The sequence below is a fragment of the Oncorhynchus kisutch genome, linkage group LG1, assembly GCF_002021735.2.
Source record: "Oncorhynchus kisutch isolate 150728-3 linkage group LG1, Okis_V2, whole genome shotgun sequence".
NCBI classification, from domain to species: domain Eukaryota; kingdom Metazoa; phylum Chordata; class Actinopteri; order Salmoniformes; family Salmonidae; genus Oncorhynchus; species Oncorhynchus kisutch.
In genome coordinates this window covers 1,286,203-1,298,524 of record NC_034174.2, presented here as the reverse complement: position 1 = coordinate 1,298,524, position 12,322 = coordinate 1,286,203, and the positions used below count along the sequence as shown (strand labels likewise).

General features: G+C 41.6%; 1 protein-coding gene across 2 annotated transcripts in view; it reads left to right on the top strand.

Moving 5' to 3' along the window:
- Positions 1-12,322, top strand: part of LOC109881698 (synapsin-2) — a 194,520-nt gene that overhangs the window by 65,753 nt on the left and 116,445 nt on the right. For both annotated transcript variants that reach the window (XM_031825523.1, XM_031825139.1), the window contains exons 4-5: positions 10,865-11,021; positions 11,414-11,503. In XM_031825523.1, the coding sequence (XP_031681383.1) occupies positions 10,865-11,021; positions 11,414-11,503 (247 nt within the window). The remainder of the gene's footprint in view (positions 1-10,864; positions 11,022-11,413; positions 11,504-12,322) is intronic.

Below are 12,322 nucleotides of genomic sequence, written 5' to 3'. Positions count from 1 at the left end.
AAAAAAATGTAGACCTAAGAACAGATATAGCCCCTTGGTTCACTCCAGAGCTGACTGCCCTCGACCAGCACAAAACGTCCTGTGGCGTACTGCACTAGCATCAAATAGTCCCCGCAATATGCACATTTTCAGGGAAGTCAGGAACCAATACATTTGGCTTTTTTGTTAGGAAAGCAAAGGCTAAATTTTTCAAACAGAAATGTGCATCTTGTAGCTCTAACTCCAAAAAGTTCTGGGACACTGTAAAGTCCATGGAGAATAAGAGCACCTTAAAGAGCTGCAAAACCTGGACCCCTACAAATCAGCTGGGCCCTCCCTTTCTAAAATTATCCGCCGCCATTGTTGCAACCCCTATTACTAGTCTGTTCAACCTCTCGTATCTGACATTTGATTTTGTAAATTATTATATATTTTTAATTATAAGACAACAAAGTCCTGCTCCTTCCCTGACTTTTCCTAAATGTTGGTATTTAACATTGCTCAATTTTGAAATCACTAACAGACAAGCATTTGGAACCAATTTTCAATGGATAGGTGTTCCGCTAGCAAACCCACCTCGACAACATCCGGGTGAAATTGCAGTGCCAAATTCAAAATACAGAAATACTCATAATTAACATTCATAAAAAGATACAAGTGTTATACATCAGCTTAAAAATGAACTTCTTGTTAATCCAGCCGCTGTGTCAGATTTCAAAAAGGCTTTACGGGGAAAGCATACAATGCGATTATCTGAGGACAGCGCCCCGCATACAAAAGCATACTAACATTTTCAAGCCAAGTAGAGGAGTCACGAAAGTGAGAAATAGAGATAAATGAATCACTTACCTTTGATAACCTTCATCTGGCTGCATTCTCAACAGTCCCTGTTACACAATAAATGTTTGTTTTGTTCAATAAAGTCCCTCTTTATATCCCAAAAACTCTGGTTTTGTTGGCGCGTTTTGTTCAGTAATCCACTGGCTCAAAGGCGGTCACAGCATGCAGACGAATACATCCGAATAGTACCTATAAAGTTCGTTGAAACATGTCAAACGAGGTTTATAATTAAGCCTCAGGTTGTCTATTGTCTAAATAATCCATAATATTTCAACCGGACAATAGTATATTCAATAGAAAGGAAAAAAAACGAAGGGCGCGCAATTGGTCACGCGCGCAAACCATCTCTGCTTCATTCAGTCCACTGACAATAGTCTCATTCTTCCTCATTTTTCAGAAAACAAGCCTGAAACAATGTCTAAAGACTTGACATCTTGTGGAAGCCATAGGAACTGCAATCTGGGTCCTAACCCATTACATACTGTATAGGCATTCAATTGAAAACTACCCACATCAAAAATCCCACTTCCTGGATGGATTTTTCTCAGGTTTTCGCCTGCCATATCAGTTCTGTTATACTGACAGACATTGTTTAAAGAGTTTAAAACTTTAGAGTGTTTTCTATCCAAATATACCAATTATATGCATATCCTAGCTTCTGGGCCTGAGTAACGGGCAGTTTACTTTGGGCACCTCAGTCATCCAAACTTCCAAATACTGCCTCCTATCCCAAAAGTTAACCCGCTGAGACAATACACAGTAGCACGTTGGTACCCAACCAGGCGCTAATGTGTCTCTCCTCACTGAATGAATGACAAATGGTTGAATGGGCAATAATTGTGCATATTACTTCAATCAAATTTAAATGAGGCCTAATTGAATGATAAGGAGTGTGAAGAGGATGATTTAATTTAGAACAATAGTGTAATGATCAGTTTGCTATGGCTATTTATCAGCGCTGGCACTCATGTTTATAGCAAATTATTTGACCATGCGGGTTGCGTGTAGATGTCTTTTTTATGTTTTACTTTGTAAAAAGAAGCTGTTACAGGGCTGTTTTATTTACTATAACTCTATTACTAGTCAGCCTTATCTTTTGGGAAACGAAAACATGCTATGTGTTGCAGTAGACCTTTACAATAATGCTAAACATGTCCTTGACTCTATTCAACTTGATGAGCGAGGGGAAGTCAGCCTGCACAGCCAGCCCATTAAGACTACCACAACTAATATCACACATAAGAAGATTTAGCCTATAGACAAGATTAAATTGACAATAGTCTGAGTTACAAAATTATCCGTTTTCAAATTGCACATGAAGAGATAGGCGCCATTTGGAATTGACAGAGCATCGCTTTATCAAATCCTCCTTCAGAGTCACATGCAGGTAAAACATTTGATATAATATCAGAAAGAGCATATTCTCCAGTTTCTGTGACACGTTCCTTTGTCAAATTGCTCTCAATTTGAGAGGTGCAGCTCTGTTTCCAAATATCACTTTTTCCAAGAATATCCACACTGTCCATGATTTCAGCACATGACCACTTGCGTGGCAGCAAAGCTTACTAACATAATAAGCCTAAAATATGTGATTGTTTTTTTAATTCATGTTCTTATTTCTACAATGTTTCTTTAGTCCTGTCAAAATTAAATTAGAATGTATTTCTTTGTGATAGATTTAACTCTTGCACTAGTGGTTTTTATTTTTTACTTATAGACTTGAGTAGCAAACTAATGAAAATGCTATTATGTTCTCTTAAAATGTTTTTTTGTATTCTAATGTTACTTAAGATCTTCATAAACACAACTAAATGATTATTCGTGGTAGACCATTAGAATGTTATTGTGTCATTGGCAGGAAGTGGTGTAGAAAGTTAGTTACTCCCCCTTTGGTTTCTACTGTGTTATTGACTTGTTAATTGTTTACTCCATGTGTAACTCTTTGTTGTCTGCTCACACTGCTATGCTTTATCTTGGCCAGGTCGCAGTTGCAAATGAGAACTTGTTCTCAACTAGCCTACCTGGTTAAATAAAGGTGAAATCAAATAAATAAATAAAAATTGGTCAACATATTTCACTAGGACTGTAGAATTCTACAAACCATATACTTGAGTCTATCTAAAGAAATAACTATTATATTTTTTCATGGATATATTGATATGCATCTGATGCATATGCTAAAGGAGATACCCAGGAAACATTCACAACATTGCAGACGTATAAACTCAAAGGCCAGGGTTCTAAATGGAACTCAAAAGGGTTCTCCCATAGGGACAGATGACAAAACCATGGAACCAGAGGTTTCTTCATGAGGGTTCTACGTAAAAGCCAATTGGGTTCCTCTACAGGGACAAAACAAAGACCCACCTAAGGTTCCTTGTGAGAGGGTACAAAAAATAAAAGGCGCTTAAATGTTTTGGTAAAAACCTACTTGAATCTAGGGGGCACTATTTTCATTTTTGGAAAAATAACGTCCCCAAAGTAAACGGCTATTTTGTCAGGACATGCTAGAATATGCATATAATTGACAGCTTAGGATAGAGAACACTAAAGTTGACAAAACTGTAAAAATATTGTCTGAGTATAACAGAACTGATATTGCAGGCGAAAGCCTGAGAAAAATCCAATCGGGAAGGGACTCTTATTTAGAAAGCTCTGAGTTCCTATGCGTCCCTATTGAGCAGTGAATGAGATATCAACCAGATTCCTTTTTCCATGGCTTCCCTAATGTGTCTAGTGTCACAATACATAGTTTCAGGCTTTTATTTTGAAAAATGAGCCAAACGTGAAGAACAAACGGAGCTATTTCGCCTAAAAAAATAATATTTATGGGAAAAAACATTGCTATCTAACTGGGAGTCTCGTGAGTGAAAACATCCGAAGCTCATCAAAGGTAAACAATTTCATTTGATTGCTTTTCTGATTTGTGACCAGGTTGCCTGCTGCCAGTCCATAGCATCAATGCCTTCCTCTTACAGGAACTGCTGACACACTCCAGCCACATGAGGTCTAGCATTGTCTTGCATTAGGAGGAACCCAGGGCCAACCGCACCAGCATATGGTCTCACAAGGGGTCTGAGGATCTAATCTCGGTACCTAATAGCAGTCAGGCTACCTCTGGCGAGCACATGGAGGGCTGTGCGGCCCCCCAAAGAAATGCCACCCCACACCATGACTGACCCACCGCCAAACCGGTCATGCTGGAGGATGTTGCAGGCAGCTGAACGTTCTCCACGGCGTCTCCAGACTCTGTCACATCTGTCATGTGCTCAGTGTGAACCTGCTTTCATCTGTGAAGAGCACAGGGTGCCAGTGGTGAATTTGCCAATCTTGGTGTTCTCTGGCAAATGCTAAACGTCCTACACGGTGTTGGACTGTAAGCACAACCCCCACCTGTGGACATCGGGCCCTCATACCACCCTCATGGAGTCTGTTTCTGACTGTTTGAGCAGACACATGCACATTTGTGGCCTGCTGGAGGTCATTTTGCAGGGCTCTGGCAGTGCTCCTCCTGCTCCTCCTTGCACAAAGGCGGAGGTAGCGGTCCTGCTGCTGGGTTGTTGCCCTCCTACGGCCTCCTCCACATCTCCTGATGTACTGGCCTGTCTCCTGGTAGCGCCTCCATGCTCTGGACACTACGCTGACAGACGCAGCAAACCTTCTTGCCACAGCTTGCATTGATGTCCCATCCTGGATGAGCTGCACTACCTGAGACACTTGTGTGTTGTAGACTCCGTCTCATGCTACCACTAGAGTGAAAGCACCGCCAGCATTCAAAAGTGACCAAAACATCAGCCAGGAAGCATAGGAACTGAGAAGTGGTCTGTGGTTACCACCTGCAGAACCACTCCTTTATTGGGGGTGTCTTGCTAATTGCCTATAATTTCCACCTGTTGTCTATTCCATTTGCACAACAGCATGTGAAATTTATTGTCAATCAGTGTTGCTTCCTAAGTGGACAGTTTGATTTCACAGAAGTGTGATTGACTTGGAGTTACATTGTGTTGTTTAAGTGTTCCATTTATTTTTTTGAGCAGTGTATTTCACTTGTGATTTCATGAATAGGAATATTTTCTAGTAATATTTATGTCCGTTGTGTTATGCTAATTAGTGTCAGTTGATGATTACGCTCGTAGTATCAAGAGGTTTTAAGGATTCACATGTGAGGCCATATACTAAACAATCAAAGATTTCAAGACTAAAGGCTGGTTTATACTAAGGGTGTATTTGTAAATTCAATCTGGGCGTTTGTATACTCAGAGCGCTGTCAGATTGGCAGTTCGTAAATTCAGAGTGTTTCACTCTCGGAGCATTCAGAGCACACACGGGACACTGGCTGAGGAGTAGGGTTGATCCAAGCATTCTAACCTAATAACAGAAGTCAAGCTCCTAAGCTAATTGGCTAACGTTGGCTAGCTTGCTAGCTACTGCCAGACATATGAGAGAACAGCTCACTCTGACCATTTTACTCATCCTAGCAGAGCTGGTAAGGCTGTTTTTATGTTATCCAGAGCGTTGGTGACTAACTGTGCCGACGTTTACTGACACCTGGCAATATTCAACAGGTGTTGAGCGTTTGTAAATGTGTCAGTTATTCTGCGCTCTGGCACACTCAGACGAGAGTATTCTGAAATCGAAGATGATAGCCTGTAAATTTGCTATGGCTATGTCTATTAACTGTTGTTGCAGTGACATCATGGACAGTCTTTTAAAATGGTTACATGCATAGTGGATTTTTTTGTTTAGATATGTAGCTAGCTAGCTAAACAATGAACCATAAACCCAACTCATAACGTTACTACCCTGCATGAATCTGCAGGTAGCTAACCAACCAGGTTCAATGTTAGCTAGCTAACATTAGGCTATAACTAGCAATGCAAATGGCTCCGAGATACAGAAAATATTACTACATAGATCATACACGTAACGTTAGCTAGCTACCTAACAGTAGGCTTTAACTTGAAATGAAAACAACTTTGACAAAATTAGAAACGTGTAATATCTGAAAATGTAGCTATCTAGACTATCTTACCCTTATACATGGATGGATGCTTCTCCTTCTCTGTCCCGGATGCCATGGTTGCCCTTAGTTTGAAGATGTAATCCAGAGACAGGTGTTTTATACAGCCTTCTTTGTGTTCTCTTTTCTACTCCCTCTGCATATTTGCAATCAAAGACCAGCATTTTCTCCATCTCCAGCTATCATACTAGAATTCCACCGGGACTTCCTCTGATTTCCAAACTTGGTCCTCCAGAAGGTGGAGAGCAACACTTTGCCATCTTTAAAAAAAGCTGCGTTAGAAAGGATTACCTACAAATACTGACCAGCTCATGTTACAGACTGAATTCTACATGGCAGACCTGAACTAATCTCTAGGCATGTCCAGCCCATCCATTATCTGATCCAATCATGGCTAGCGGGAATGTTCCTGTCTTTTTCCATTACTAAAACAACTAGGCTCATAATTTAACAATTGGATTTGTATTAACAGATGCCATACAGGGTTGTTATTAAGGCAGATGAAAGTTCACATGTTCCAGAAGGCATTTCTGCCTAAAAACACATTTCTCTAAAAATAAAAGTTTACGTTCAAATTACTCTCCTCTGAAGTAGTGATGCACGACATATGACTAGTTTCCTGAAATGAGTCACATATTCCCTTTCAGTCAGTCACTCTGTATAACATATTATGGGGGTATACAATCAGCGCCTCTTCAACCTCAGGAGCCTGAAGAAATTTGTCTCGTCACCAAAAAGATGCACAAATGAGAACATCCTGTCGGGCTGTATCACCGCCTGGTACGGCAACTGCTCCGCCCACAACCGCAAGGCTCTCCAGAGGGTAGTGAGGTCTGCACAACGCATCACCGGGGGCAAACTACCTGCCCTCCAGGACATCTACACCAACCGATGTCTCAGGAAGGGAAAAAATATAATCAAGGACAACAACCACCCAAGTCACTGCGTGTTCACCCCGCTTTCATCCAGAAGGCGAGGTCAGTACAGGTGCATCAAAGCGGGGACCGAGAGACTGAAAAACAGCTTCTATCTCAAGGCCATCAGACTGTTAAACAACCATCACTAACATTGAGGGGTTGCTTTCAACATACTGTTTAATCTCTAGCCACTTAAATAATGGAAAAATGTATCACTAGCCATTTTAAAATATACCACTTTATATAATGTTTACATACCCTACATTACTCATCTCATATGTATATACTGTACTCTAACCCTAGAGTATAGTATAGTATAGTACCCTTCCAAACTCGTCATTAAGCTCGAGACCCTGGGTCTCGACCCCATCCTGTGCAGCTGGGTCCTGGACTTCCTGACGGGCCGCCCCCAGGTGTTGAGGGTAGGAAACAACATCTCCACCCCACAAGGGTGCATTCTCAGCCCTTTCCTGTATTCCCCGTTCACCCATGATTGCGTGGCCATGCACACCTCCAACTCAATCATCAAGTTTGCAGACGACACTACAGTGGTAGGCTTGATCACCAACAACGACGAGACAGCCTACAGCGAGGAGGTGAGGGCCCTCATAGTGTGGTGTCAGGAAAATAACATCACACTCAATGTCAACAAAACAAAAGAGATGATCGTGGACTTCAGGAAACATAATAGGGAGCAGCCCCCTATCCTATCCACATCGATGGGACGGTAGTGGAGAAGGTGGGAAGTTTTAAGTTCCTCGGCGTACACATCACGGACAAACTGAAATGGTCCACCCACACAGACAGCGTGGTTAATAAATCATTTTAAGGATAGGGGGCAGCATTTCCACTTTTGGATAAATAGCGTGCACAATTTCAACTTCCTGCTACTCATGCCAGGAATATATTATATGTATATGATTAGTAGGTGTGGATAGAAAACACTCTGGAGTTTCTAAAACTGGTTCAATCATGTCTGTGACTATAACAGAACTTATGTAGCAGGCAAAACCCTGAGGAAAAACTGTTCAGATTCATTTCTTTTTTTTTTGCCTCTGACCGTTCCCTCAGTTGTATTTGCCAAGGGATATTTGATAGGGACCATTTTACTTTGGAATTGGGTTGGAGTTAATCATTGGTGCAACGAAGAAGAGGCCCATCCTGGAACAACGTTACACTGTTGAAATTACGCAGGAGGGAAAAAGGGGCATGTTTTGTTTACTTGCTCTATTGAATACAGATTGCCCCGTCTACAATTTGATCGATTATTAACGTTTAAAAATACCTAAAGTTGTATTACAAAGGTAGTTTGAAATATTTTGGCAAAGTTTATAGGCAACTTTTGAAATGTTTTGTAGTGACGTTGTGTTTTGGCAAGCTGTTTTTTTCTGGATCAAACCTGCTTTATAAATGGACATTTTGGGTATACATGGACGGAATTAATCGGTGAAAAAAGGACCAATTGTGGGACATATTGGAGTGCCAACAAAGAAGCTCGTCAAAGGTAATGCATGTTTTATATTTTATTTCAGCGTTTTGTGTAGCGCCTGCTACGCTAGTTATTTTGTTTACAACTGGTTCAGGTGGGTGCATGCTATCAGATATCTTCTCATGCTTTCGCCGAAAAGCATTTTTCAAATCTGACATGTTGGCTGGATTCACAACGAGTGTAGCTTTAATTGAGTATCTTGCATGTGTGATTTAATGGCAGTTTGAGTTTTATCACGTTTTATTTGAATTTGGCGCTATGCATTTCCCGAGGCTATTGGCCACTTGAGACGCTAGCGTCTCACTATCCCCAAGACAGTTAAGCTAATAAAATGTTAAAGTTTATTATAAAGTGTAATTAATAAGTTAGACACTCACCAGACAACTTTGGAAGGTACTGTAGTTAGCTAGATATCTGTTGGAAAATGGAAACCAAGCTTTTTCTAATCCTCTTGATTGGTCAATGGTTACTGGTCTTGGAGCTCATGTGTTCACCAGAAATGGATATTGGTAAACTGTTTGCCACTAGCGGCCATACAGTGCCATCTAAATTGTTCAGACCACTTGACTTTTTCCACATTTTGTTAGGATACAGCCTTATTCTAAAATGTATTAAAACATTTGTTCCCTTCCTTAATCTACACACAATACCCCATAATGACTAAGCAAAAACGTTTTTTTTTTTTTTTATGTTAGCAAATGTGATATTTTAGTTGGATTTGTTATACATTTACATATGTATTCAGACCCTTTACTCAATACGTTGTAGAAGCACTTTGACACAATTACAGTCAAGTCTTCTTGGAGATGACGCTAAAAGCTTGGCACACCTGTATTTAGGGAGTTTCTCCCATTCTTCACTGCAGATCCTCTCAAACTCTGTCAGCTTGGATGGGCTGCACAGATATTTTCAAGTATCTCCAGAGATCTTGCATCGGATTCAAGTCCAGTCTCTGACCACTCAAGGACATTCAGAGAACTGTCCCAAAGCCACTCCTGTTGGAAGGTAAACCTTAGCCCCAATCTGAGGTCCTGAGCACTCTGGAGCAGGTTTTCATAAAGGATCTCTCTGTACTTTGCTCCGTTCATCTTTCCTTCGATCCTGACTAGTCTCCCAGTCCCTGAAAAACATCCCCACAGCATGATGCTGCCACCACCATGCTTCACTGTAGGGATGGTGTCAGGTTGTCTTCCAGACGAGACGCTTGGCGTTCACGCCATAGAGTTCATTCTTGGTTTAAGCACACCAGAGAATCTTGTTTCACATGGTCTGAGAGTATTTAGGTGCCGTTTGGCAAACTTCAAGCCGGTTGTCATGTACCTTTTACTGAGGAGTGGCTTCCGTCTGGCCACTCTGCCATAAAGACCTAATTGGTGAAGGCTGCAGAGGTGGTTGTCCTTTTGGAAGGTTCTCCCATCTCCACAGAGGAACTAGAGCTCTGTCAGACTGACCATTGTGTTCTTGGTCACCTCCCTGACCAAGGCCCTTCTCCCCTGATTGTTCAGTTTGGCTGGGTGACCAGCTCTAGGAAGAGTCTTGGTAGTTCCAAACTTCTTCCATTTAAGAATGATGGAGGCCATTTTAATCTTGGGGACCTTGAATGATGCAGAAATGTTTTGGTGCCCTTCCCCACATCTGTCTCTCGATGCCATCCTGTCTCGGAGCGCTACAGACAAATCCTTTCAACCTCATGGCTTTGTTTTTCATCTGACATGCACTGTCAACTGTGGGACCTTAAATAGACAGATGTGTGCATTTCCAAATCATGTTCAATCCATTTAATTTACCACAGGTGGACTCCAATCAAGTTGTAGAAACCTCTCAAGGATGATCAATGGAAACAGGATGCACCTGAGCTCAATTTCGAGTCTCATAGCAAAGGGTGTGAATACTTATGTAAATAAGGTATTTATGTTTTTTCTTTTTAATTAACTTGCACAGATAAAAAAAAAATGTTTTGTCATTATGGGGTATTATGTGTAGATTGCTGAGGAAATAGTTTCATCTAATCTATTTTAGAATAAGGCTGTAACGTAACAAAATGTGGAAAAAGTCAAGGGGTCTAAATACATTCGAAAGGCTCTCTAGATGTTTCTGCCTCAGGTTTGCCACAGATTCAAATAGAATCTTGAGAGAATTATCTGTCAGAAAAAAACTTTTGTGAACTGTTTGCCACTAGTGGCAATAAATATTTTTGTTGCCAAATGTTTGCCGACGATTCACCACTAGTAGCAAACGTTTAGAAACTTCTAGCAACATTTTGTGGCACACTATTTAATTGAAGGAAGTTTGCAGTAACACATTCATTTTTCTAAGGGCACCCAGGCTGTATGCTTTCCAGGACATTACCTCAGCAGAGTTTTAATGTCTCAGATTGATCACTTCAGACCCTGTTTCTGAATGTGATCAAATCACATCTGTTCTACCCTCCCATGTCATTCAAGCCTTACTTTGTCCTCTAACCCTCCCAGGTTGTTCAAGCCTGACTTCGTCCTCTAACTCTCTCAGGTCCTTCAAGCCTGATTTTGTCCTCTAACCCTCTCAGGTCCTTCAAGCCTGACTTTGTCCTCTAACTCTCTCAGGTCCTTCAAACCTGACTTTGTCCTCTAATCCTCTCAGGTCCATTAAACCTGACTTTGTCTTGATGAGGCAGCATGCCTATAGCATGGCCCACAATGAGGACTTCAGGAACATGATCATCGGCCTGCAGTACGCAGGAGTCCCCAGCATCAACTCACTGGAGTCCATCTACAGCCTCTGTGACAAGCCCTGGGCGGTGAGACACACACATGCACAGGGGGTGGTAAAGGCTATACATTTACCAGGTGTCTGGAGGAGAGTCCTGTAAATAATTTGGCTCATCAGTTCCTCTACAGCTTTATCTGAACATTGACCAGGTGTCTGGAGGAGAGTCCTGTAAATAATTTGGCTCATTAGTTCCTCGACAGCTTTATCTGAACATTGACCAGGTGTCTGGAGGAGAGACCTCTAGATTTATTGGCCTCATATGTTCCTCTAGTTACAACTTTTTCTTTACATTTACCCGGTGTCTGGAGGAAAAGTCTGTAGGATTTTGGTTCAGCTGCCATGTCTTCTTCAGTCCTAGTCCAGGTCTAGTCACTAGTCCCATGCCACCTCTACTAACTGTCTCCTGTACCCCTCCACTAGTTTGCCCAGCTGATCGCCACCTGTAAGAAACTAGGCCCTGACAAGTTCCCTCTGATCGACCAGACCTTCTACCCAAACCACAAGGACATGGTAAGAACGACTTAACGACCTATCTAGCTAAATACCTATCTGTACACAAACCATAAGAGCTACCTATCTGCTTAACTACCTGTCTACCTACCTATATACAGTGGGGCAAAAAATAATTTAGTCAGCCACCAATTGTGCAAGTTCTCCCACTTAAAAAGATGAGATATGCCTGTCATTTTCATCATAGGTACACTTCAACTATGACAGACAAAATGAGAAAAAAAATCCAGAAAATCACATTGTAGGATTTTTTATGAATTTATTTGCAAATTATGGTGGAAAATATGTATTTGGTCACCTACAAACAAGCAAGATTTCTGGCTCTCACAGACCTGTAACTTCTTCTTTAACCTCCTCCACTCGTTACCTATATTAATGGAACCTGTTTGAACTTGTTATCAGTATAAAAGACACCTGTCCACAACCTCAAACAGTCACACTCCAAACTCCACTATGGCCAAGACCAAAGAGCTGTCAAAGGATACCAGAAACAACATTGTAGACCTGCACCAGGCTGGGAAGACTGAATCTGCAATAGGTAAGCAGCTTGGTTTGAAGAAATCAACTGTGGGAGCAATTATTAGGAAATGGAAGACATAGAAGACCACTGATAATCTCCCTCGATCTGGGGCTCCACGCAAGATCTCACCCCGTGGGGTCAAAATGATCACAAGAACGGTGAGCAAAAATCCCAGAACCACACGGGGGGACCTAGTGAATGACCTGCAGAGAGCTGGGACCAAAGTAACAAAGCCTACCATCAGTAACACACTATGCCGCCAGGGACTCAAATCCTGCAGTGCCAGACGTGTCCCCCTG